At 38.0% G+C, this 27,619-nt stretch overlaps 1 protein-coding gene across 8 annotated transcripts; it reads right to left on the minus strand.

Annotated features, from left to right (window-relative positions):
- Positions 1-136: 136 nt before the first annotated feature.
- myrf (myelin regulatory factor) lies at positions 137-27,278 on the minus strand. Of its 8 annotated transcripts, none has more exons than XM_008412140.2 (27): positions 26,673-27,278; positions 14,600-14,690; positions 14,178-14,459; positions 12,710-12,771; positions 12,282-12,504; positions 12,122-12,198; positions 11,832-11,946; positions 10,133-10,328; positions 9,815-9,891; positions 9,620-9,730; positions 9,438-9,543; positions 7,645-7,845; positions 6,491-6,599; positions 6,235-6,344; positions 5,997-6,157; positions 5,826-5,898; positions 5,632-5,714; positions 5,461-5,529; positions 5,281-5,364; positions 5,050-5,117; positions 4,879-4,953; positions 4,553-4,783; positions 4,296-4,389; positions 4,124-4,186; positions 3,278-3,383; positions 3,113-3,187; positions 137-2,960 (listed from the first exon to the last, which is right to left on the minus strand). In XM_008412140.2, the coding sequence occupies exons 1-27, from the start codon at positions 26,716-26,718 to the stop codon at positions 2,880-2,882; spliced, it is 3,069 nt and encodes a 1,022-aa protein (XP_008410362.1). In that variant the 5' UTR covers positions 26,719-27,278; the 3' UTR covers positions 137-2,879. The 8 variants fall into 8 exon arrangements, with proteins under 8 accessions (XP_008410362.1, XP_008410361.1, XP_008410360.1 ...); XM_008412139.2 differs by having other exon boundaries at positions 12,122-12,201; XM_008412138.2 differs by having other exon boundaries at positions 9,453-9,543; positions 12,101-12,198; positions 26,673-27,277.
- Between the last annotated feature and the right edge of the window lie 341 nt (positions 27,279-27,619).

A 27,619-nucleotide genomic window follows, 5' to 3' on the forward strand; every position in this document is an offset into this window, starting at 1 on the left:
TCTACCTGAGAGACAAAATTCAGGACATACCGTACTGCTTTCTTTCGAGCAATTCTAAATGATTGACTGCCATCCAGTGGACAGGATGAAAAATGATCTTGTAAGTCCCAAGAAAAAGGAGACACTTTCAGACAACTTTCAGACAATGCAATAATCAATTTATTTGCTGCATGCAATCATAGTATTACAGCGTATTTTTTGACCCAAAAAAGCTTTAATAATAAAATGTTTAAAAGTAGTGATATTATTCCAGGCAATAAACTTCATCCGTATGCTATTCTTCTTTTTCAAATAGATCTAAAATTGCAAATGTGTGCCCATCTTATGCTAAGTTAATATATTATTGATAAAAAAAAACCCAGAAAAAAATAAAGCACATCAGATAAAAAGGAGGTACAAAATGATGCAACAGAATAATATGGAATGCAGTTCTACTTTGGGAATCTGACGTCAGCCTCATACATTGGATGAAGCAAAAGCAGTTCATATATATATTTATATACAGTGACAAAAGTGCTACAGTGGTTTATGCTAACTGGTGCTTTTTAAATAGCTAAAATAGTACCCTCTACCCACATGAGTACAGGGAAAGAATCACACAGTCTACATTATGAATGCTATAATCTCTGTTTGATGGCTGTTCTTCCCGTTCATTGCTAGTTATCTTTGAGTTACTTTTTTGTTGTTGTTGTTTTTTTCTGATTATAGATGTTTTAAACACACAACACATGACAGTTTTTAATCAACACATTATGTCAGAAAAATGTCAAAACATTATTAGAAATAAAAAAGAAAATTAAAAACAAGAAAACATATAATACAGATGTAATAAAAACGCTATCACTGCATAGTCTTAGTTTGTTTAAGGCATGGGGAAAATGTTTAATAGTGATCCAACAAAATACACAGAAGAGTAAAACCAGTGCAAATTTTTCAAATGTATCATTGCCCTTTCAGACACTCAGTTCCAAGATCCAAAAGGTAAAATACACCAGAAGACAGCTACCCTCAAAGCCATGATGTAGTATTTAGAGAAATGATTGGACATGCACCTGAAATTGCACCTGAAATGTGCAATTATACCAATTATGCCTTACCAGCATTGTCCAGTTAAGAAAGTACAGTGTAAGCTATTCCAGTGTTGGTGGAAATATTGTCAGTAAAACTTTTTTTTTTTTTTTCCTCTGCCGCATCCTAAAAAGAACAGTGTATCATCATGTTTGTTTCCAGTGATTTGTTCTAGTTTCCAGTTTTATTCTACACAAATATTTTCCAGTGATTTTGCAGAAGACTTGGCTCAGGGCCGGGGTCTCATCTCATATTTCCACTACAGCTTTCTATAAGGAGCAACGTCAGTGTAGCCAAATGCCTAAACATTTTATAATGAGTCATTCAGTGTTATAACCCCATCCAGTGTTTAATTTATTTTTTACCATAAAGATGAAGTGGACAGTGTAGATGCCAGTAGCAGCCTCAACATGAAGCTCCACTGTGGAGACTAAGGATTTACCAGCGTTCTCTAACTGAGGTATATTCAGTACCGAAGGCATACATGTTTTTGGCTTATGCTATAGCTGGAAGACATTTTGATCAAATGTAAAGATAACCATATATTTTTGGATACTGCTTGGATCGTGAGCGTTACAGTATTTAGTGTGTCATATTGCAGCCTTCATAATCAATGGCAGCCCTGCTTAAAATAATGTGTAAAAATATAGAAATCTTTCTTGCAGTTCTGTAATCTCACACAATTCTTTAAAGAAAATCACCACTGGAGACTCTGCAGCAAGTCTGCTATAATTAATTAACTTAAATTGAACTCTACTTGGTGAGCTAATCAGAAGGTTTAGGAACTATAACTTTAAGAAATTACTTTTTGTTTTCATGGCAGATTAGCATGACATCACAAGGAGCCCCATTGCTCTTAGTCACTCCATAAAATACAAAAAACAAGAGAAAATCTCTCTCCCGTATTGATCATCTATTTATAGAGAAATTATAATTAAAAAATTAAAACAACTTAATCTGCAATCAAAAAGGCTAGATGAGAACACATTATCTTGCTACCCCCCACAGAAGCAAGATGGTAAAGAGCGTAAAATATATCGAAAATAAAATCTCCGTAGCAACAAAAAATCAGTAACACATGATAAATATTTGTAAATGAATGTGTAATGCCCACTGTTTAGTGACAACAGATCTGCATTGTTGTTTGCCTGGTCATCTTCCAAAGGCCTTGTTCGAGTGCACATCAACATAAACTGACTGCATTTCCAGAATGTTTTGAGTAAAATCTGGTGGCTCCTGTGAAAACTGATAATGGATCATCATTGGTACTTTCAGTAGTTTAATGATCCAAAACAGTGGGTATAATCAGTCCCAGCACCTGAAAGCAATTAAAAACATGTGGGATGAATTTAATAAAATAGATCAAAATGTAATGTAGAAGTTTAGTAAAAATATGATGTAAAGAGTAATGCCTAAAGGTCCCTCTGTCTGTAAGTGGCTCACACATTGCCATGGATACATCTTTCTTTCAGTCTGAGTCACGACACACATTTCACCCCCATGTTAGATTGTTGTAAAACAATCACAGCTGAAGTTATTTTCTGGATTTTTACACATTTTGAATGAAGGGTGCCAACAATTATTGAGGGCGCTGTATTCCAGTGATCACAGGAATCAGGAATCACTTACTAAAAATTCATTTGGTACAGATTGCAGTTGGGACAGTGGTAAATTTTGTTCTTCATGAAAATCTTTAAAATTATATACAGTAATAAGGAAAGATCATTCTATCATACACAGTCTGCATCCAGAACCACAAACAGGAAATACACGACGAAGTGTGAAGGAACAGGCACACATCAACTTCCTCTTCACACACAGCTGCTTTGAATGAGAAAATGGTAGTCAGAGTGCAATGGGATTTTTTCTTCTGTGGCGCAACTCACTTCTCCCTGTCAACAAAAAAAAAAAGAACAAATATATTAAAATCACCACAATCATAGAAAATCAAAATTACTCCACAAGATTTAGAAAATTGAGGGAGTCAGATGACAATTTTAGTATCTGAGTGAGTCCCTTATTTTTCTAGGTCAGGTTTACTCACAGAGTGAGAGACACGAAAGTGATAGGTGACGTCTTGGAAAGACGAAACGGGTACTGACCAGAGGTGATGCGTCCCCTTAGAAACAAGCAGAGATTTTTATCCGTGACGCAAATAAGTAAGGTATGCTGTGAAAATGTTTATATAAGTGATGTTGATCAGATATACCTTTGTAGATGTACTCTGTCCACTATAGAGCTCTGACTCTGTGTGGTTGGGACATAAACGTCCTTTGGTGGCTCCACATTGTTTCACCCATACACTATTTCTTGACCTGAAAAAAAAGAAAATATATTCATTACCAATTCTTTTAAATAAGAACATTACTACAGCATGCATTCCCATTGTATCTTCAAGTCAAAGAGAGAAAGACAACAAAAAAGGTTAACAATGATGGTAAACAAAATCAAAATCACGTTAATAAAATCAACAAAAACAAAACAAAACACTAATTAAAGTACATTTTGTTAAACTAAAGTGTGAAAGAGCAGTGGGGAAAACTGGCCAGTACTAAACTTAACATTACCAGAATAATTATTCAGCTCAATATGAACCTAGTAATGTATCTGTTTTTTTTTTCTTGTTGTAGCAGATTCCTCTGAAATCAGGGTTTTAATGAGCTGAAAACACGTTGATGAAATACAATTTAGTAAGTTATCATAATAGCATCACAAGGTTTACACTTCTCACCAGTGGAGAAATGACTGTCCTTGTTGAAGCCTTTACAGACATATGAGTTTGTTGACATCTTTGTCATTAGTAACTCAAAAAACCGGAAGTCAGAAATCTTACTGTTACAATTGTATTTGGAAGATATAACAAATGATAAAAAATAAGTATAAAATTTTATTTAGGATATTATACTTTAATCTTCTAGAAAATAAAGCAAGGAAAAAATATCTGGAAACACAAAATAATGAGATCCATGACATTTTAAAACCTAATAGAAACCCTGCAACTATGATTAAACACAATCACATCATTTGTGTTATAGTGCACCCATGCTATACTTACATCATGTGTAGTGTAATTTGTGGTATGGAATGATTTTTTTGTCCCCTAAGTGATAGAGTGTAGCTGCAGAGAGACACACAACATGCATTAATAAGAAATATTGAAAGTCACAGCAAAAATATTTATATATGTTCACCAATAGCCAAGAACTATTAATCTTCTAATTTCAGACCTGCAGCTTTCCGCTGACTCACAACTTTGTGAGGTGATTTCTTGGTTTGTCTCCAGAATGTGAACACTTCTTAGAGACGGAGCTGTCGCTGTTCCTGTGATGGAAAAACAAAATGTATCTAAGCCAAATTTATACCGTCATACATTAAATACACAATCTTGATTTTGTGGTCATTAAGCCCAATGCTTCATATTATTTGCGCGCTGCCTGCTAATGTGTAGAGAAGTGTCATGGCTGGGTTGTGGTCATGCAGGTACCTTTAGCATGCAGGCTGCGTTGTCTCCGTGGTGCTGGCTGTTGACCTGGAGGCAACCGGTTGGTGGTTCCCATTCCTTCTGCATCTGGGGACACTGGTCTCTTGGACTTGGCAAAATACATGGGTGCTGATGTGTGGCTGAGACGGTTCCTGCTGTGGCCGTCTTTGTCCATTTGCCTGGACTTGGCCTTTTTAACGATGGTGCCAGGAGTGGGAACTGGGATGCTCAAACCTTGAGAAGACAGACAATTCATCTGTACAGTGAGCACATCTGCTGTGTAATATGAGTACATCATGATGTGTTAATGATGTGTTAATGTTTCTCACCAGATGTGGATTGGTTACTACTCAATGTCAGAGAGGTTGCTGATTGGTTGTTCACAGCTGTGGTTGAACAGCAAGCTATTGATGTTTAACAGAAAGGGGGGAAAAAACAACATGATTGAGCTTAATTCATTAAGCTGAATAATTTCACACTCAAACTGAAGTCGATAGTACCTGGTGCAGATGTGGTGGAGACTGAAGTTAAAGGATTCTTGCGGGATGATTCCAGTGCAGCTCTTGACCTGCACCAATCATAAACATACTTTAATGCATTCCAGTGACTTATATTATGACCATATGTGGTACATAATCCCATTTCACACAAAACAAAAACCATCTGAGCAATTTAAGTTCGGAATGACAGAGCTCAAGGAAACTTAAGTTGTAGAAGAGCTGGCAGTGTACCATGTGCAGACAGGCGGACAGACAGTTATAGTAGCAGTGAAGATAGGCATCCATGAGATGTAGAGAACACAAGAAGAAACATGGCTACAGGAAACAGAGACATAGTTAACAGAATCTTTTTAAAAGTAGAAATGGAGAAATGTTGTGGTAAGCTTGTCTCTGAATCTGAAAAGTGCATACCCGTCTTTCTCCGTGATGGCTCCTCTATGGTGAAGAGTAAGAACGTAAAGGACTGACATCGAAATGACGCTGCAAACAAACAAGCAAACAGGCGAGACATAATCAAACCAGATGTATGCGTAGCAACTTCCACGTTCCCCCATTACTGCTCCTGGAACCCTGCGTACAAACCTGAAGGCCATGACAATAAGAAGAGCCAGGATGATTCCCTGCATGAACCTCTGACTGATGCAGCCCTGATCAAGAGGTGAGCTCTGGAACAGGCAGATTAAACATTATGGCATCTGTACAAACTGCAGTTCACCAATATATAGGTAGTTTTGCAAAGCACTGTATAACTTAAAACCTATAATTCAGCCACACACCTTGCTCCCGGGTTTGACCGTTCTTTTCTTGAGCGGACCACTTCCTGTTCTGCTAAAATAACTTCCCGACTGGCTATAAAGACACACAAAAAATTGTTTTCATGGAGCACGCGGCACATTTTAGATGGACCTATGCCTCAAAATCAAAACGGATTTGCGTTTCTTTCTCACCTCACCGTACTGCCGCTCACTGTGCTCTTCATGCTGTCGAGGCGCCGCAGCTTGGCCAGTTTGCGGCTCCAGCGCTCAAGTTCATCTATGCGAGTCTCCAGGTTGTCCGTCAGCTTGCAGAGCTCCTTCACGGCTCCAACATTCTCCATAAAGATGCGCTCCTTCAAAAACAGCAGGACACAATCAGTATCATCAATATATAGAAGTTCTGCTTGTTTGAAAATGTATTTATCCTTACCTTATTGACAACTAAAAGGTTGGGGATAGTTTCTCCATTGGCACAAACGACATCGCCTCCTTCCTTAACAGCTTCAGGTAGGATCTGCTGAACTTCCTGAGCAATGACACCTGCATGGGGAGAAGTAGAAGTATAAGGAGCATCAAGAAGATGTGACAACATGCGGATGATGAAAAATGCACAGACACATATTGTGTTACACATCGTTCCAGGAAGATAAAGCTGCAGAAGTAGAAATAATTTGTGAAGTCATTACCTGTCTCCGCTGTGTTCTCTATGCCCACGGTCGCAGCAAACTCAGGTTTGTATTGGTAATGAACCAGCCTCATCTGAGAAATCCGTTTCAAATTGTCTGTGGTGTTAACCTGATGAAAGATAACAGCACTGCATGAATACAAAAAGTATGATGAAGAAAGTAGCAGAAAGTAGAGAAGTGTTAAAACATTGTTTGAAAAACAATGTTTTAAATGGTGAACTTTTCATGTTTTATTTGATATCAGAATAGCTATCGAAGCAAAGATAACAGCTAAAGAAAATACTACGAAAATGATGTAATGCTAAAGAAAACAGAAGAAAGTTTCACAACTTGATAGGTGAAAGGTCGGCAAAACGTGTAACAGTTACCCAAGAGTCAAACCTCACTGCTTAATCTATAAAAGGCAAAAAAGGAAACAAAGGAGTGTAAAAACTTTTCTGAATTATAATTCTAGGATCAAATACATAATGGGTGGATAGGTTGATGAAATTCAACATTCCAGAGTTTTGTTATTGGTTATCTGCCTTTGTGTTATTTTAGATAGAAAGTAATAGTAATATGTTTTTTTTTTTTTCCCTCTGGCTTCATCTGGTTGACTACGTGTGTGCTATTATTATAAATCTAGAACTCGAAGGTGTTTGTTTGAGCACTGATGTATGCATGGTTAAAGACCCTTATTTAGAAGTAGGAAAGGATGCACTTCCTGTTTTGGTGTGTTGTGTTTACAGAAAATGAAAATGGAAATGAAGACTACTTTCCAGACAGGCAAACAAAACTTAGCAGCATTAATCGCTTAAAATATAGGAGAGAAATGTATAACACAATACACAATACACAAAAAAAAGACCATTCTCAGTTCTTCTTTGGCTCTTCTTTCCAGGACTGGAATATTGTAAACCAATTAAAAATCTTTAAATCACAGTTCGTGACTAATCAAACCTTTATTCCACCTGTGAAGTCAAATTTGCAGGAATTTTTAGATTTCTCCTACTATTGCCAGAATCTTGTTACATCTTGTTCTCATGAGCCAAATAAAATATTTTATCCTGTGAGATGTATGCATTGCTGCAGCCCTTGTGCTATGTAAGGGGTACAAGGATGACATCTGAATTTTTTTTTAGAGCACCCACAGAGTCACACACACTCATCCTGACCTCCTGGACATTTTCTTTTGCTCTGATGTCCGATGGATGGACCAGGGATCCCATGACTTTGACGTTGCCGTGAACAACGAGAGCCTCGTCTGGACGGTCTGTACTGATGCCGACTCTGCCGTGGTGGTACACAGAGTCTGGCAGCTGCCCACGCTGCCACAGAACCTCATTATCACTTTCAAATTGGCCTGGGTTGGATGCCTGTCGCAAAAAAAAATCAAAGGAAGAGGTACGCTGGGAATCAGATACACATTTTTAAAAAATAGCAATGTGGTACACATTGGAAGTAAAACACATATTTGGAAATATTGTGCTTACAGTCATGGTAAAAAAAAAGTATGTTCATCTTACATTTTGTAAGAACAATCTGGCCTTTACCGTGTCCTGAAGACATTTAAATCTAGCCTTAAAAGTGTAAACCCATGTGCAATATTATATCTTTTAAATTAAGAAAAATATGAAAAGAAGAAACACTGAAAACGTACAGCTCAGAAATCAGAGCTTCATACAAAACCCCAGTAAATAAATTAGATTTTTTTTTACCATGGCTGTGCTTGCTTTATATACACTTTGATTATCACAACTACACATTTTTACATAATAAAAATCTTATTTTTATATCACAATGATACAAGCAAAATCTCCAACACAAGTAAAAGGTCTTATAACAAAAAAGACACATTATGTTTCTCTATCTCATGCAGTTATGATAAATATTTGTGTAATAAATTCAACAAACATTGCTGTCCAGCAAAAAGCTTTTGTCTGAAAATTTGAGATTTCATGTTTTAAAGGGCAAATGTTAAACTACTTCAGACTCAGTAAATATATAAATTTCGATTGGCCTTTCTATTGTTTTTAACAGCAATCCACTTTTTAAATCCTCCTTTTGGAGCCATTTCTCTAAAAGTAGCTAATTCTTGTAATTCACAGTTTTCCGGAGAAATATAAGTATCTATGTAAATCAAACAAGAATGCTGATCAGAACTGGAGCAGAAATGATATTTACCATGATTTCTAGGTTTTTAAAATGATAATTTAGGCCATGAGTTGTCATTCACCACTTTGGCAAACTAGCCTGGGCTATCCACACATCACGTTTAAATTCAGGGTGTGGTGCTAGTTTGTTAGATCTCCAAAAACATTTTTTAAATAATTTTTGTCTTCTCACTTGACAAATCACAAATCACTCATATTCAAGCTAGAGACATTGTTGTTGCTATTTAGTAAATTTCTTCCTAGATTTTGGACATATAAATTAATATAGCAATACGAGCTACAAGTCTGAACATAATTGTTGTAAGAAGTGGTGATAAATGTCCTTTAAGATGAATTAAAGGGCGAAGGATCATGAGAAATAAAAAAAAAATGCTTAAGAATACGCAACCGCTTTTAGATTAAAATTTTTGTGACCTCCAGTTTTTTATATACTTATGTTTGAAACTGTACTCCATCTCTTTGTTCAAGCCGTTATTTGTTGCATCACTGCTGACATAATCAGCCTTCAAAGTTTGCAGCCCGTAATTTGGACACATCCTACGTCTCCATCAACACATTTTGTTCACAAATTAGATAAATTCTCTGAATAGTCTTTTTACAGGACAGCAGCATCATGTATTCTTTCATCATTTGAACTCTGGGGAACAATTTTTTTTTTTTTCAAAATGTAAAGGTAAGAACATTCACACAGGTAAAAGGAATGAAGAGGACGAGGTTATAAAGGGCCAAGCAGCTGATGAATAGAAAAGTTTCACATTCACACGGGATATGATTGCTGTAAGAAGGAAACAGACATGGCCAGACGTTACCCTGACGATGATCCTCTCAGACACATGTGCAGCCACAGTGTAGCTCTGACTGTGGGACTGTGCATGCAGGGCCACTACCAGCATGAAATACCTGCAAAGATTAATGCAGTCAAAAACAGGAGACTCCTAAGGGTCATAAATGTATTCATGCAGCACACTTTGTCCACCTCTGATCGGGATTCGGTTTGCCCTTCTTCCTCATGTTATTTGCTGTGGTCTCGCTGAAGTGGAGTCGTCCTACTGTAACTTTGGTGACCTGCTCAGGGGGCAACGTGACCCTGGCAGTTGAACAAAGACAAATACAATGATGGCATGATTGAGCTTATGATTGTTTCAAAGTGATTTAAGGGGCGTGGACTTACAGCACTGGCTTGAAAGGCCTCTTGCTGCGATCAGATTGCGACTGCTCCACACTAATCGATTGATTCATGGCTTCCAGCTGCCGGCGAAGAACAAAACTGAGTATTTAATAACCACACACCCTTACACTCAGAGTCAATTTAAAGGTGTGAGTGTTTTTCCATTTCATTATTCCTTAAAACATTCATCAATCTACAATCTACAGGCTATGGAAAGTAATAAATGTCAGGTTGTCCGTCATCCAAAGACCTAATCAAGCCAAGTTGGTACCATACATACATCTGAAATCATGCTTTGACTGTCCAGCATGTTTCCTTCACCTTCACTCCATGGAGTTTGAGATAAAAGCAGTCGATGGGCTGCAGGCCTTCATTCGTCTTGATATATTTAGGGTCTCCAAGCATCCCGATATACACTGTGACCTGGAAGTGGTTCTTCTTCTGGCATACAAAGGCATCGTCAGCCAAGGAGAAGTTGAAGCCTTTATCAGCATCGACGCGGTAGGTCGGCATCGGTCTAAACAGGGAAGAAGGAAATCTGCTGAATTTACAGGTTATTTTCACAGAATGTTACTTTCTTGTTACTTTTTTGTAATTAAGTTGCACTTTAGTATGTTGACTTTCTCTTTATTACTTTATGTAAACTTATAGGTTATTTTCTGTAAAATAAAAGGTTACTTTCCAAGAATTTATGAATTATGTTTCCAGAAAATACAATTATTTTCTCTCTTAGCTTAAGTAAATAATTCTTTGATATTGATTTTTAAAAAGTACCAGTTTCCCTGGCAGATTTTTTCACTTTATTAACAATTATTAACATATTGTTTCAATCTGTAGAGACTCACACGGAGAGAGAAAACAACATTTAGACGGTTTATTGGGCCGAGAATTTGGCGCTCGGACACCGGCAGAAGACGTGCAAGCTGAGATTCGCAGCGAGCTCGGATGATCGGCTCAGGGCGAAGCTCAGGGTAGTCTTCCCCCGGGCCCAGGCACTGGTGGTGGAGCACGGCTTAGAGAGGAAGGAGCCTTGAGAGGAAAGAGCCTGTAGGGAGCCTGGAAGGATGAGGGTGGAGACGGGGAGGACGTGGGTCGAAGCACAGCTGCAGCTGGTGAATCCGAGGTTGAATGGCCTTTTGAAAGAGCTCTTGCAAGGTGATTGGCTGGAGCAGAGCGATGATCTGGTCATGGTTGGCTGAGGCGTGGAAATCGATGATGCTGTAAGGCTGAAGAGAGTCTCCCAGGTTGAATTTACGCCTAGGCTACATAAGTGAAAAATCTGCCAGTGGAACTAGTATTTTTTTTAACAGTATTAAGGAATTATTGACTTGAAACAAGATCCTATATCTTAAGAATTTGTTTCATCTTATTTCAAGGGTACTAAATTACTTGCACTCGAAACTAGACCAAAAATACTTTTATATTTTTCCAGTGTAGGGGAATACAGGTTTCATTATACAAGTTCAGAAAAACTGAGCAGTACAGCCAGAAAAATCACAAGCTTTCAACAAAATGTTATATTTCTAAAGCCTTAACATGGCTATTCATCTGTATCCTTCTGCTAATTGGAGGTCACCTCAGATTAAATGTTCCCTTAAAATTTTGTAATTTTGAAAAAGTCACTCCCATATATTTTCATAATTTAAGCATTGTGTGCTTAGAGCTTGCAATGGTCAACCAGGTGGTTTTGATAACATATCTCAAAGGTCCTGGGAGTTCATTCCAACCTCCCTCCCTATCTTGTTTGGCACTGCAAAAGCACAACGAGGTGCAATACATTTTTTTCCCCCCTTTATCCTCGTCGACGGTGCCTGTCTAAATTGAAACCCTGCTCTCGTTCACTCCCACATATACCTCACTGTGCAGGAATGTTGTGGAAAGCCATTACTTTTCCACTCCTGTCGTGCGGTTTCTTGAATTATACGAGTAACCAATTAAATCACAGTTCATTTCTGACTCTACAAAATCCATGAATCTCTTTTTGCTTCTGGACAATATAGCAAAGACGAATTCCACCCACAGGTCCTTGCCGTTGGCATCATAAAGGGTCGTCCATTTGTTCTGCTGGTGAGGCTGCCACTTGATGCACTGATAGTTTGGGTCCAGGTAGGTGTTGTCTGCATCCTGCATTAGACCTGTGAGAAACACGTTTAAAACAGCTGACTTTAACGTGTTGAAGCTTCGCGTAATGAACGTTCTGTTCTGTAAATATGTGTTACGAGTTAGTGAGAGCTGGTGAGCGTGAGGTAGAGGAGGCGAGGGAGGGAGGGGAGAAAGATGCCTGCCTACCTGGTTCTTGTTTGATGATACCTGTGAGGATTTGGGAATTCAAGGTGCTGTTGGGAGACTCAGAGTGCTTCCTCTTCTTGGCTTGATGAACAGGGATGCTGCTGCAGAAACAAGATCAGAACTGATTGTGTCTGATGTTTTCAACACACACTGGCGAAGACAATCCTATCCGCGGACTCACTCTTGCCCCTGAGGATGCTGCAGCAGCTGATGGAGCATTTGTGTCTGCTGCATCTCCCCGCTCCCACTAGTTGCTGGGCCGATATGATACTGCGAGATCATGGGCTCTGGCTTTAGGTACATGTCTCGATGCATGCCAGGATAGTGGCCGTGTGGCGGGAGAGGCGGCGTCGGAGTCATCTGGCACATATTCTCTGGAGTCATGGTTCTGATCATGTGAGAATCTAAACCAAAGATTTGAGAATGCAAGGACACTATTTAAAAGGCAAAATTGAATCTAATTGTTGAAAAAAATGGTGAGATTAATAAAACAACGAAACAATATATTTGGCTGGAAAGTCTGTGTCTAATTTAATTAAAATAAAATAAACCAACATTAGGCTTGGCGTTTGAATTCCCATTTTCTAAAGCAAAAAGCGAGCTACTCACCATTCACCTGTTGAGGCGAATAAGGCTCAGAGCTGGAGTCTGGTGGGGACTCAGGAAGAGTCCTAGCAGCAAAGATTCAAAGAAGGAAAGAAAATAATGGGAATGAATTTAAATCTCACAACACAGGCATGCTAGTCTCTAGAAATGTTAAATCTATTTAAATATCCAGCATCAACCACTTCCTCTTAGTTGTGCTTTTTTCTTGTTCTGCACTTTCTCACAACCGGAAAGGTCAGACTTTCTGTTTTTGAGGATATAAGTGGACTCTTTATCTCTGTTATCAGTCCTCCCTCTCATCTTGACTAACACTTTAAATTACTAAAGTAACATTGATAATGCACTTGTTGAAGAGTTGGTTTTTGGCTGTAATGGTGAAGTAAGAGCATTATGTATTATTAATCGAAATAGAGCTCCCAATTATTAGCAACCTGGTGCAGCTGTGGCATAATATGAGAACATTTAATTTCGTTACATTAATTCTGTAAATGAAAACATATCCTATTTCCCACTAACAAAATAAGTGCAACTTAAGTATTTTATACATTTTAAATGATACTTTTTTTTTAAGTTGATCAGAGTTTAAACAAATGTTTAAAGGTATTATATTTCTTTGATATATGTTGTAAAAGTGGCCAAATGCCATTTTTATAAAAACGTGGAAGACAAAAGAACATGATATTCAATAAAGTTAAATACATGTTGAAGTCGTGAGATGGCTGCAACTAAAGCATCCCTAAGATGACTGCTATTTATCAGAGCATAAAGCAAAAGAAAAACCTACTTTAAGAGAAATGCAGCAAAGAGTGGCGTCTTAAAAACATCAGCGCTATCACAAGAAACACTTGTTAGTTACTGTTCGCTTAGTCAAACAACGTCTGTGTTTCTGTGCTCGACGAAGGCTGCCCGGCTGAATGATCAGGAGGAATCAAACAATGAAACACCTTCAAGCAAAATAAGTTTGTAGGGTTACACAGAAGTAATTCAGGCGAAATATCAGCAGCAAACAACAAAATACAAACATGTAGATCCTTAATATCTAATAAGGTTGTCTTTTATTCTCATGAAAATTAATATTTTCAGTTTAGCTTGTTTTATATTGATAAAGTCAGCAAAAACAAGGGGTTTGTGCGACTGGTTGTTGGCCTTCTTTGATAATTTCACCTTTCTTCAGTCGTACCCTGATAAGACATCAACAGGTTTTAAAAAGAGACGGCTTCATTTTATTAAATTTGATATGATGGAATATACAGAAATACATTTTATATAGCGTATTCACGCTCTGCATTACTTTTTGAAAGTAAAGTAATTCAAATAACTAATTACTTTTGAAGATAAGCAATCAGTGAAGTAACTGGATTGCTTTTTTGGGGAAGTAATCAGTAATTAAAGTAATTAATTACCATTTCCAAATAACTTAACCAGCCTTCTGATAATAAATTCCCAGTTTTTTTCCTGAACTACTGCTCACCCTGGAGCGTAATGGCCCCGGTGCTCTGGCTTGACGTGAGCCTGTTGCTGCTGTTGCTGCTGCTGCTGCTGCTGTTGCCCCAGGCAGGGGTAACCGTGTCGGAGCCCTAGAGATGGACCCTGGGGGTAGGCGTTCTGACAGCTAGGGGGCCCGACTGGAGGGGCTCCTTGGCGCAGAGGAATAGGGGGACTCACACCACACACCAATCCTCCAGAGGAGGACACTCCTGCCTGAGGAGATGAATAATTTGGTCCCGGGGTGCTGTGGACCTCTGAGAAACAGCTGGGAGGGAGAAAAAAAAGAAGAAGAAAGAAGGGATTAGTCTTATCAGAAAAAAACAAATTCCTTTGTAACAACATGGTTTGCTTTGGTTGGTGCATGTTGTTTTGACGTTGCTGGGCTCGTCTGGTGTCCCTACTGACATGTCAGTACTATCGTCCTCCTTGCTGATGTACTCTTCCAGGATACTGGTGTCGATGTTGGCTGGCTCCAGAGAACTGGTAATATCATGACCTGTGGAGAAGGGAGGGTTGGGAAAGTGAAGAGAGAAGATGGAGAGCATCTGGGGATTAGCAACAGGAATCTATCAGCAACTCCACACAATGCCACAACTGCTCAGTCCAAGTGTTGCAACAATTCCCTGACAGATTTATCCCACAAATGTCTTTGTAAGAACTCTGTTGATTTCAAGGTGTAAAATGTGATAATGAGACACGATGAGATTATCTGGAACACTTTTAATGATGATGTTGTGAAATGGAGGGTTGTGATTGGCTCACGTGAAATGTAGAGATTAAGGTTTCAGAGGTGACAAAGAGTCGAAGGATGTGGACATAGTGGTGATTCAGAGTCTCCATCATTGTTACACAAACTGTTTTGTACTGAAGCCACATTTCTACTTGAAAAAAAAATGTAGAGTTAAATTAACCTTATACTTCCAAAGGTATCATTTTTGACATCCTAACAGATGTTTATATCTTCAGTAAAGTAAGTGCTTTCCTGCTGTATCTAGAGATATATGCATTTCTTTGAGGGAGACTTCTATTCACTCTCCTAATGAGAAAAGTCCAGCAGTCATAGTTTAAGGGAATAATATGTTAAATTGTTTTTAAATGTAGTTTGGGGCAACATTCCACCCCTTGCACCATATTCAACTTTCAGATCCCAAAGGGTAGGACGTATCAGCTATTTTTGTGAAGTAACAAAGTTTTCATTCTTCAATCTGTTTGTTTTCAAGTGGACATATTGAGACACACATGCAGAGAGAATTCATATGTTTGGCTTTTCTCATTTCTCAGTGGAATATTTTAACTACAACCTGTAATTGGTAACACTGGATAGGACATGGGTAACCACGGGAAACCGAATTTAGTTTTATAAGCTTCATGACCAAAAATAACTAAACTATCAAAAAGGATATAAAAGAAAATGAGAAATCCAAGGGATGTTTAAAAATATTTCCAAACAGTTCTGACTATTATTTATGGCATTCACATTTAAGATATTCAGTAGTCAATTGACTTATTGTTCCTATAAATATATAGAAAATGTCATAAATAATTCTACACAAAAGTATTTCCAAAATCCAACCCAATCTTTCCCCCAGGGTCATTTTCAGCCTTTGATAGGCAAAGCCTTGCAAATCCCAAACACATGACCCCACTTAGTCCTGAAAACACTGACGTAGAATGAACACCTGCTTCTGAATACATCTCTTATAGAGATAATCACCATCAGTTCAAATATTATAATTGAAAAGTAAATATATATTTTTAAAAACCTCTAAGATATTTTCCCAAATGTCAGATTGTGCAAACAGAACAAGTGAGAAAAAACTGACTTGCTATAAGAGGGTGGGTGGGACACCCCACTCTTTTAAAGCCCAACACCACCCCCATAAACACACACACACACACACACGCACGCACGCACGCACGCACGCACGCACGCACGCACGCACGCACACACACACACATTCACTCCTCCTCCAATAGATTAGGAAGGTCCTCAGCTAGAAACTTGGGAATGTGAGGAATTTTTGTGTTAGCATTAGAAAATATTTCACCTTTTCCCTTTTCTCCATCCATTTCTAACTGCCATCAAAACGCAACACAAATGTTGCTCCATGCTGCTAGAGTCACAGCTCCTACAATATTTTATCACTGAGTTCTACTGTTTGCAACAAAGGTGACTAATGAGTTATATCATCCTGGAAAAATGGCTCCATTTGAGAACATTTCCAGTGAACAGTCATATCTCATATCTTTCAACCAGAAAAACCCACAAACTTGAGCACTTGTCTCAGACCAATTAAATTAGATTCCAGATTTAAAGTTATAAATCCTTGTGTTGCAATTTTCATGACAAAAAAAAACAACAATCTTGCTTCTCAGAAAATAAACAGCCGGTAAATGTCTCCTGATGCGTGATAGTAAAAAAAAAAAGAAGGAAAAAAGGCAGGATGGTTCTTTTTAAATAGGATCCAGATGTGCACCCCACCCAAAGAGGCAGTAAATTTAAGCTGGCAGGACTGATAACAGAAAATAGGGAGATATGGGGAAAGAGGAGGGAAGATTGATGGGGCCTACAGAAGGTTGGGGGTATGAAAAGAGAGGAAAAAGGTATGATGTTCAAGGTTGGGAAGACTTTACAAACAAAGGAAAGAGAGAAAAAAAATTTACTTAAAAGCATAGTCCAAGAAACGTGTTCGAAACAAGATGGCATTAAAAACTAATAATAGGGTTTGTAGTTTTTTGTTGGAATGACTACTTAGTTTCTATGCAATCCATCACAATGATTAAGTGTCAAAGGTGTAAATATAAACATGTTCCAAAGTGTATTTAAAATTAGACTTCTGTCTTATCTTGCCATGTCGATGTGTCTAACAAAACAAAGTGTGAAGCCAAAATTTGAATTTTGGAAAACATTAAGCCCTGTTCACTGACTGGCTAAGAGCATCAAGGAATGCACAGGGACACTTCCCCCACCTGTTGCTGAGCACTGTTGGTCAGCTAGCTGAACAAGGGCTAGTACAGTTTCCCAGCATTTATGACTCAGATAAATGCAGCTGTTTGGAATATTTACAGGTACTGCAAAAAATAAAGAGGGATAAAGCTTAAAAGCTTTTTTTAATTCTAGAGTTGGCAAGGATGGCTGAGTATGACCACTAAATTCACTCGTAATAACAAGTGAATTTGTCTTATTGGTGAAACTCGATAAAGATCTGAATGGCAAAATTACACATCATTTTTAAGGACTTGAAAACTGCTGTTAAATTCATTGAGTTATTTATTCTACATTTTTGCTAAAATGTATGAATTAAGCAATGATAACTACTTTCATGGGAAACATTTTTGTTGCAGTAATAATCAATATGTTATTTCATTTAGGTGGGAAAACTGTTGGTTTGATTTTCAAAGAAAAGACGTAGATACTGCTGATGCTTTTGTTTTAAATAGCGTTTGTGCTAACATTCAGATGTTAAGACAACTTTACTCAAGATTTTCATGTAGCTGGGCCATGTTCATCATATGTTAAAAAGTCATTAATTTAACCTTTATTCAACCAGGATAAAGCTACTCGAGATCAAAGACCTCTTTTACAAGAATGTCCTGACAACAATATAGTTAAACATGTAAAAAGTAAAGACGTGACCAAGTAGATTTCTTTTGTTGTGGCAGCATCATCTTATTTCTTCCCTACACTTAATAATCACCTAAAATAAAAAATACAACTCAACATTCCATACAGAATCTATTAGCATCCTCAATTGGCAAAAGTAAAAAAATAATGAGAAAATAGATCAGACTGTCATTCTTTTGAAGCTACTTCATGCATTTGGCATGCCGAGTTCAGTAAATATTCCTCAGTGTTGACAGAACCTCTGCACATGATAACATAGAATTATGAAATGTTATTATTGCATAACTGATGCAACATTTGAGTCATACAGCAACCGAAAGTGACAGCAAAGCAAACATAAGTGACTCTTATTATTGTCAAACCCTTTTGCACCTGGTTCAACACTCAAAGATGTGTTGCCCAGTGATCCTTTTTGAGCCATTCTTGTTCTGAGGGATAGTTTAAACAAAACATTCTGTGGCTGAAGTTCAGTAATCTGTTCTCTCTCAGTACGACTCAGCATGACGTGTCCTGTTTGTGTCAAAGGTCCCATTTGGCACGTCAAGATTTTGGATAAAAGAGCAGAGAAATAAATTATTTACCAAGGGAATTTAAACCTAGTCACTGTTTTTTTAAATTTTATTTTGTAAAATAACACAAATCTTGAAGAAATCACCCGACTCTAAAAAAACTGAGTCCTACTCATCTAGTTGTAAATGTTATTGTTGGTAGATCACTGCTGTTTCGTAAGAATGGGGTACTCCAAAAACAAAAGCGTATTATCACAACTGAAACTGAAAATGTACAGTTTCACAGTAAACATATGAATTCTATTTAATTGCTGTTATGTTATTTTGGTGTCTAATTTTGTTGTGATGTAGCTTTTTTTAATACAACAATGAACAGTAATAGTTTATAATGTCACACCAAAGCAAAAAAAAAAAAGATTCTTCTGTTTATATGCTTATTTTTTTATATCAATAATAGCAATTAAAGGAGCCAATGTCAATGTAATTTGGTTTAGAGAGAAGATTGACAGAAACGTTGATCAAGCGTTTGTAACGTCCAAATTACTGAATCATCTTAACTGGCTGTGGACTGAATGTGTAGATTTCCCTGTCCTCTATGTTTTTCTCTGTCCAGCTGTGTCCAGCGGGGAACAGTGAAATGCTTGTCAGCTGGACTTCGATACAGTCGTGCCTTTGGAAAGATTAAGGGTTGTGTGAGCATACGCGTGCCCATGTGAACACGCATTTGTTTGTTTTTACGTGAGTGTGTGCGTTATGCCACCATTTCAATGGCTTGGTTGTCGCACAGAGGACAGAGTGTGTGAGTTCCGATTAAAGATGATTTGATGAATATGATTCAGGAAAATGTGGTTTTATTTTGAGTAAGAACATATTCGTCCAGTTTTAGATGTGAGTAGAGAATGTAGCAATACAACGTGTGCTTCCTAAGGTCAACTTTGCATTTCCTATAATGCATAGAGTTCTTATTTTTATTTGTCATGCCATTTATTGCATTTACATGAGTGCATTCATGAGTGGCATAAGCTTTTAAGCTGTTTTTTACATGTTGACCTTGAGCCAAGCATCATTAAATGGTTCCCATTCAGTGGTAAACAAATGTTGTAAGATCATTTTAGCTTGTTTTACAGGAAAGAGTTTCCCTTAATAGTAGGGGAAATGTGACTTTTGTGTGTATAAGAATTGGAGCGCAAATATCTGTCTAGGCAAGCGCTTGTTACTGACAGTATGTTTGCCTCTTCCCATTCTTTAAAATTAACTACATAAACACCGTAACTGCTTAAACAAACTATTTTTCTTGTTTATGCTGGTTTCTGTAACCTCAAGCCTTGTCTTACCGTGCAGAGCCTGCTGTAGGCAGGGAGAGCAATGGAGTGATTTACAGATACAACAGAGTAGAGGAACCTTGGAGTGTATAAGGGCTGGCCATTTTTCAAAAACTTTGTCTAAATAGACATATTTTAATGGGCTTGTTTTACTTTCTGACATCTAAATCACAGAATGACAGCAGTTCAGGCAGAATTTCAGACAAATGTAAATGCAGTCAACAAAGAGAACAGGAAAAAAATTAAATAGGTGTAAATCTGTAAAGGACAGGACAAGCTACATGATAACATATTCAGTTGCTAATTAACCCATAACTTCAAACTTTTCTCTATCTTTCATAACTTTATTGCATGTAAAAGTGATAAATAATCAAGAACCATATTTTGTTTTGAAAGTTTGAAAGTTCAGTTAATAAACTATGAGCATGAACTGATTCAGTTTTAACCTGAGTGAACGAAAAGCAGCAATGACTTAACTTTTTTATAATTTGTTAAAACTGACGTCCTGTCAGTATAACATGAGATAGATAACCTGAAAAAAAACTGAGCTCTTCTGTTTCTGGTCCCACTGCCATCTGAATAAACCCACAGCTCCCAGGCAGAAACAACCAATCAGAGCAAGGAAGGATGTTTTAGCACTGTCAATCACACAGGTGTATGCACTGCTCATAACCTCTGCCTTGCTCTCCCCTGCTCTGTCCTTGAGATTGAACCTACATGACACTAACGGTATGTGTTTAACTTGTCTTAACCAAAAGTAAAAAAATTCAAAGGATGTCTTTTATTTTGAACACAAAGTCTAAATGTTTCATTTGCCGCACTTTTACCTAGAGCTCTTTAAAATAACATAAATGGAATTCCAGGATAAACAACAAAGGATTTAATCTACTTTACTGACCTGTTTTCCCAAAAGACAATTAAATGCAGAACTTGAATGAACTTTTCTCTTTTTCTGCAGACAAGTTGGCAGATTTTTAAAAAATAAATCTGACTATAAGATCTGACTACAACGAATAACAATCTTAGTTCATCCTCCAACAATCTTTGCTGAACATCCATAAAATAGATGGAAAAAGCTGAATAAATAACATTCACACAGCTCATACTGTATTATGCAATTGTCGAAAAAGGGAAAAACTTAAGAGGACACCAAATCAAATGTTTGAAAGCTCTTAAATTGGTTTGTTAATTAATATTCAGGCATTTTTAGATTTTGAACCTATATCAATATAGACAAATAAGACCGCCAGCAACCTCCACAGCTGATCTGGAAAATGCAGCTCAATTTAGAAACATGCATACTGTGTCTACAGCATTCCGTCAAGTACACACATACTACAGCAAAAATTTCAGAAAATGTTCCAAATCATCACCGATGCTAATGTCTTGCATATTTTTTGCTCAGAAAAACTGAGGCATATCGCTTTGACACGTTACCAAAAACACAAAGCCACTCAACAAGTCTAAGAAGCCACATCTACAGAAGCAGAGCAGACAGAGCAGCACGGGGTACCTGGACGAAGCCAAAGCATGATGACGTTCTTCAGCTGACAACACCTGAAACAGAAGATGAGAGAAACAATTCCTGTCTATCTTTCACATGTTTCTCCCATCGGGCGCAAAGACTTTAGAACAAAGTCTTGAGAGTCGCAGAACAGTGTAAAAAATGTGGGTGTGTGTGTTTTGTGTGCTAAAGATACTATGTGTATGTGTGAAATAGAGTGTTTTAATGAGGATTAGTTCCCAGTCATGGGAAAGGGCTGTACCAGGCTACCACACACAGCCCTTGTCGCATACAAGCACTGGCCGCACCGGTGGCCCTGGCTCAGGGAGATTACAGCAGAAATCAGGCTGGGACCTGGACGCAGAGAGAAACTGTGTAAAATGTGAGGCTGAGTGCCAATGGCTGAAATTCTCAATACTGAAAAAAAAAAGGAGGAGGAACTAAACAAGACATAATCAGAGACAGCGTAAAGGAACATTTGAGAAATTAGGAAGAAAAGATGTTCTGGTACAGATCAGAGTTGTTTCTGGTTTCACAACAACGATACGGAGCACTGCAAGACCACAGTGGTTACAATTCATGAGATGCAACAAAATGAGAAATAGTCATTCAAATTTTCTGGCAGGACTTTAGATCATTGAAAATGAATGTGGAAACAAAAGTAAATGAATCAGTGAAGTCCAGTTTAACAACGTACGCAGGGAGAGGGTTGGTTTGCAGCGCGCTGCTTAGTTCTGCAAGCCTGTCTGCTCAGAAACAATGCTTCCCTCCAACAGCAACTTTCTGCTGAACCCATAAATCAGAGTACCGAGCTAAACTTCGTCAGCCTTATTGCAGGATTTCCATGATGAGTCGCAGCATTTACACCCATTATGGATGTGATTCAGAGCTACTGTGGGAGTCGAGCAGCAGGAATTTTCATAAAATTACTCAGATGGCGACAACTGAGTAATGGAAGAACATATTTACTGCTGTCCCATCAGCTTGTGTAGTACAGGAAATATGGATAAACAAAATGTTTTAATGTGTTGATGGTGGTCAGTCATAATGACATTGCACATGAAACAATTTAAGGGCATCTAGTGTGAGAATAAATCTGAGACCATGGTTCTCAACCAGAAAAAGAGCAATTGTTCCCTCAAAGTTGGGGATGAGTTCCTGCCTCAAGTCCCAGGGAGTGAAGACAGAGCAGGACAGGAAGTTAAGGATCGAGACCTTGTCTGGACCAAAAAGGTAATATTCATTAACCTGTGTGAGAAATAGATCATAACCAAAAGAAAGAGTGAGTGAAATGAGTTTCCTCAGGATGGCTGAACTTAGAGGTTCAGTGAGGGGAAAGCTCCTCTGCATTGAAAGAAGTCAATTAAGGAGTTTCGCTGATGTGATAAGGAGATCTGATGAGTGCCTCCCTTTAAAGGTAGTTTGGGTACATCCCATCGAGAGGAAGCCCCGGGACAGAACTCGCTGAGGACATAGTTCCTGCTCATCAAAACACATCTGCATCCACCACAATTAGTGTTTCTGAAAGTGTGCCCTCATAAAGCCAATTTTGTGTATTTTAAATGAAAATTCTTCTCTTATTAGTGTTGAGAATGTCATTAAAGCTGCATCACATCTTCTCTTTTAATCAAATCCTTGGTGACGTTATGACTACTTGCAGACAGCTGTGACTCCAGTGTCTGTGGGGCGCACACACCATCTTTGTGTGAGGGACTGGTTGCTGTCGAAGTGAGTCAGAGAGGAGAAGGTCAAGTTTTGAGGGGGATCTGCGGTTGGCTCCTCTCTCCGCCCTGAGTCTGCACTATCTCACCTCCTCACCCTGTCTGCTCACTGTCACTCTAATGGAGTTGGAGAGAGCCGGAGCGAGAGGCCTAAGACCACGGAGAGTAACACCAGTCTCACCTCATCGTGTTTTAACAGCCACCAGGACTATGCCAGGAATGTACATTAATGTGCACATATATATATTTCACTAAACCCCTTAAAACACACTTTACTGCTACCCAAATCAATCATATCGCTGCATGTCCACGGCGCTGTTTTAACTGATCAACTATAAAAAAGAACTTTTTGACGTCCATACGAAGTTGATCCAATGAAATCCTGAGCTCAGGATTAAATCAAACAAGGAAAACAAGCACCTAATGTGTACCTCTCATGGACAAGTTGACATTTTAGACCAAGCGAGGGTGGCTGAAGTAAAGCCAAAGAAAGAACATCTCTCTTACTCCCAAGGCAAGAATGTAAACACACTAAATTCCTGTCAGAACAGTGAGGAACCATTTGACAGTCATGGATGGCTGTGTATATTTCAGTCAGTGTTTAGCGCATACAATAACAAAGAGTCAAAATTTCCTCACAGATCTCTTCTTGGGGTGTGATTGTGTTTATGCACACCTGACATCTGAAAAACTTTTTAAAAAAACCAACTCGATCAGTAAAGTGGGTGTTCTGAATTTGAACAAGAAGGGAACAGTTAATCACATGGTGTATTATGGACTGACGCCACGTTTAAATGACATAGAGGAGGTTTAGAATATGAGTAAGTAAGAATAGACAGAAGAAAGTCATAATGTCAAAAATACTCTGGAGATAAAAACAACAAAACTATGCTTTTTATAAAGAATATTAATTTGGGGCTTGAAATGTAGACATTCCCACCTTGTCAACAACAACCAGCCTGAAGATCTGAACCAGCAGATACTATGCTGCTGCTCAGGGCCCCCAGTCCTGCATGGTGACCCCAAGGCAAGGCAAGGTAAGGCGATTTTATTTTTAATAGCATATTTTTTGCATTTTCGAATTCTCCTACTCTAAAACACTTTGTGGTTTTCTAACTTATGAAAGATACTATATAAATGAAATGTACTTACATACAGCAACAAATAAATTCAAAGTGCATTAGTCAATAAGAAAGAAAGAAATCAACAGAGACAAAAGCATATAGCAGGTGCAAAGTAAGGAAAGGCAATGACAGATTGAAAAACGGACATTTTATGAACTTAGTATTTCAACATTTTTGCAGTTTTCTGGAAGCTTCCTCCAGATTAGAGGTGCATAACAACTGAATGCTGAATGATGGAGAATAGAAATGTATCAGAAGACCTCAGCCGTCTGGAAGGTTGATATGTCAACAAATCGTTAATGTATTTTGGTTCTAATCATTTGGTGACTGATAAACTAACAAAAGTATTTTAAGGTTAATTCTCTGAGCTTCAGGAATCCTATTTAAGAACTTCAGAAATGGGACGATGTGCTCTATTTTTCTAGTTTTAGTGAGAACGCCAGCAGCAGCTTTATGGATCAGCTGCATCTGTTTGATTGACTTTTTAGGTAAAACCTGTGAAGATACTGCTGCAGTCATGAATTTGACTAAAAATAACTGCTTGGATAAGTTACTCAAGATCTTGCTGGAACATTAGTCCTTTCATCCTGGAAATGTTCTTCATATAATAGAAGGCTGATTTTGCAGTTGTCTTTATGTGACTCTGAAAGTTCAGATCTGAGTCCATCACTACAGCAGATTTCAGGCCTCACTAATCTCTAATTACAATGGCTGTGTGCTGACTCTTGGTTGTTACTCTTAATGCAAAACTCAAAAATTCATTAAAAAAAATCCCAAAGGGAAATTAAATGTTGTTCTAACATTAATTTAGATTCTTCAAAGAATTACTGTAGATGGTGATGCCTGTTGGCGGAAAAGACCTCTTGTATTACAACGAATCTGAAAAAGCCTCTAACTGAGAATACTGTGTTTTTCTCAAGGCAGACTCATGAAGAGGATGGTCTGGGTCGTCCATAATTAAGGTCCTAAAATAATGACTTCAGTTTTGTTTCTATTCAGCTGGAGAACGTTATGCCACATCCACGCATTGACTGGCATCTGCTCAGTGCTTGAATGGCTTCATAGTCACCTGGTGGCTCTGTGTCATCTGTGTAATTAAGATAATAATTAAGATAATTATTCTCATCAGCTGTTATAATCTGAGTTAGTGGGCGGCTTCTATATACCTCTATATTAAATAAGAAGGGCCCCCAGGATGGGTCCTGGGGGTATTCGGCATGTGTCCAATGAAAAGTCTTAGAGTAGGACTCAAACTGTAGCAGACCCCAATAGCATCTGACCTCTCCTTTTTTTTTTTTTTTTTGCTCTGGGGTCTTCTTGTTTTACCCAGTTATTAGCTAGTTTTAGCGTATTTGTTTTATGTTTTTGCTAGTGCTGACAATTAATTTAAAAAAAATCTGATTATTCAGACCCTAGACATCCCTATTTAAAACATCCTGTAATAATAAAATTAACATTACATTGACATTTTGCTGGAATAATATTTCATCTGCAGCTGCAAACTAAATGTAAGCTGCTTCCTCTTTCCTGACTTTACTAAGCTTATAATAAATCACTGTACTCTAGATCTGACTGACAGATCAAATATGTAATTCGGAGAAATGACCTTTTCTGCACTATTAACTACTGTTAATTATTTAATAAATAATGTGAATTAAAATTTGGGCCCCAAATCAAGCTCAGGCTCCCATAAAATCTCAGGCCGGCTCTGGTCCAACAGAGCACTTACAAAACACGCCATTTATCTTGACTTAAATTCCTACACCCTTTTAGCCCCACCTTCCTCCACCTAATCCCCCTCCTTCAGGATTCCTACTCTTCTCCTCAATCTGTTACCCATCAGCAGCACTTTTGCTCCCCACACCAGTTAACGTTTCTGAATTCCCCTAGTTTTGTTTTCAGCAGTGAATGAGAAATCTTTAAAGCAACAAATCAGAGCACACTGACTGTTGAAAATAAATTACAGATGATATCTGATGACGAGAACAACACGTCTTGTCACTGACACTTGTTAATTTAGATTTGTTTTTTATTTATTTCTGCTGTTTTTGCTGCTCATGAACTCACACTATAAAGAGCTGACTGACCAGAACCAAAATATATTTACTCCTTAAAGGACCAGATACAGGAATGATAAGACTAAAGAATTATGCACAGTTTGAGCAGATGATGTAATTATGAAACTAGGTATATTTAAAATGTGCTATTTAGAAAATGATGTATCTTCTCAAAAGTTAAATGTACGTCACCTAAAGCATCTAAACAAAATGTGTTAAATAAATCTCAAAGCAAATCATTTAGACGCAGTTGAATCAGTTATCTATCTGAAAAAATATTATTTATTGTCAACTGTTTTAAAGTTCATGTTTCTAGTTTACAAAGAGGAATTTGCCTAAAAACAAAAAATGTTACAACCTCAAGGCCAAAGGTTTACAAATAAGTTGAGGTTTGGGTCAGGACTTTCTTTATATTTAAAAAGCCCAGGTACAGCTTTAAGTCTTGCAACGCCCCGTGGTCGCTAAAGATAGGAAAAGTGTTTTCTTCATGAAATCAAGTCACTTATAAGTCAGAACTCTTACAACAAAAACAAAAAACAACAAAAAAACGCAACCGTTTTGTTTCGATAGTGACTCATGCGTAACAGGTCAATGAGATGATCAGAAAACATCTTACCTTCGAAAAATCTTTGTAAAGCCTCTGTTTCATCTACCACGTCCATCCTAGCGGGTCCCACATAAAACCTCCATCAAATTCTCCCCTTTTCCGAACGACACCGATTCGGATTTGGGGGGGGAACTTTCACATATACATCACGAAATCCCGATTTTATTTAACTTCACTTCTTCGCACAAATGCCGGCTTAAATGAGCTGAAGTTTTTTTTCGGCTTTAGTAAAACAACTTGGCACCAATCTAAAGGGCCAATTTTAAAGTTTCAAAATTCCCTTGTGGCTCGAGTTATAGGCCTATACGTGACGGGATAAAACTTTAAAAACAAAACAAAGAGCGCTCCACATGAGGACAACGTTAAAAAAAGTCGCCTCAACAGCGCAAATTCAGTTCTCATAAACTTCATTAAAAAACAGCTGTGACGTAGGCTGCTTTCTTAAAACGTATGTCTCCTATAAAAGAAGGAATAAAACTCAACTTTGTATAAGAGTCAAAAACAAAAGCGTGAAAATGAGTTTAAAGTAGATTCCGGGAGTCTGTGAGGCGAGTTGTGTTCCTCCTGCGCCTCTCCCTCCCAGACAGGGTGTGTGCTGCAGGGAGAGTCGGAGGAGAGGAGCTGAGGCAGGTGAGGGATGTCCGACAGCCTGCTGCTGCTGCAGCTGCTGCTGAAAATAATACATCTATGGAGGAAGTTTGGAAAGTTTATGAGAAGTCACTAGTGTCCCCTTATTTTATGAATAAATTCAAAAATCTTCATGGTTTCTGTGATTTTCCACACGACAGCAATTATTGGACAATGACCCGATGATTCATTTCGCAAACTGTGGGAACAATAAAACATAGACTGTAGTTAAACATCACAACAATATGCTGGTAATTTTGAGGTGCAACGCCAAAAAAAAAAGCTAATTTTGAATTTTAATTATGCTGTTTTACATGAAGGGGACAGAT

This window comes from Poecilia reticulata, linkage group LG6 (genome assembly GCF_000633615.1).
Source record: "Poecilia reticulata strain Guanapo linkage group LG6, Guppy_female_1.0+MT, whole genome shotgun sequence".
Lineage (NCBI taxonomy): Eukaryota > Metazoa > Chordata > Actinopteri > Cyprinodontiformes > Poeciliidae > Poecilia > Poecilia reticulata.

Coding starts and splice junctions, on each gene's coding strand:
- myrf (XM_008412133.2), bottom strand. CDS start 26,718: ATGGACGTGGTAGATGAAACAGAGGCTTTACAAAGATTTTTCGAAG. Junction 5,899..5,996: donor GTGAGCGGCAGTACGGTGAG/GTGAGAAAGAAA, acceptor GTGTCTTTATAG/CCAGTCGGGAAGTTATTTTA. Junction 3,384..4,123: donor CAAATTACACTACACATGAT/GTAAGTATAGCA, acceptor CTTTTTTTTCAG/GTCAAGAAATAGTGTATGGG.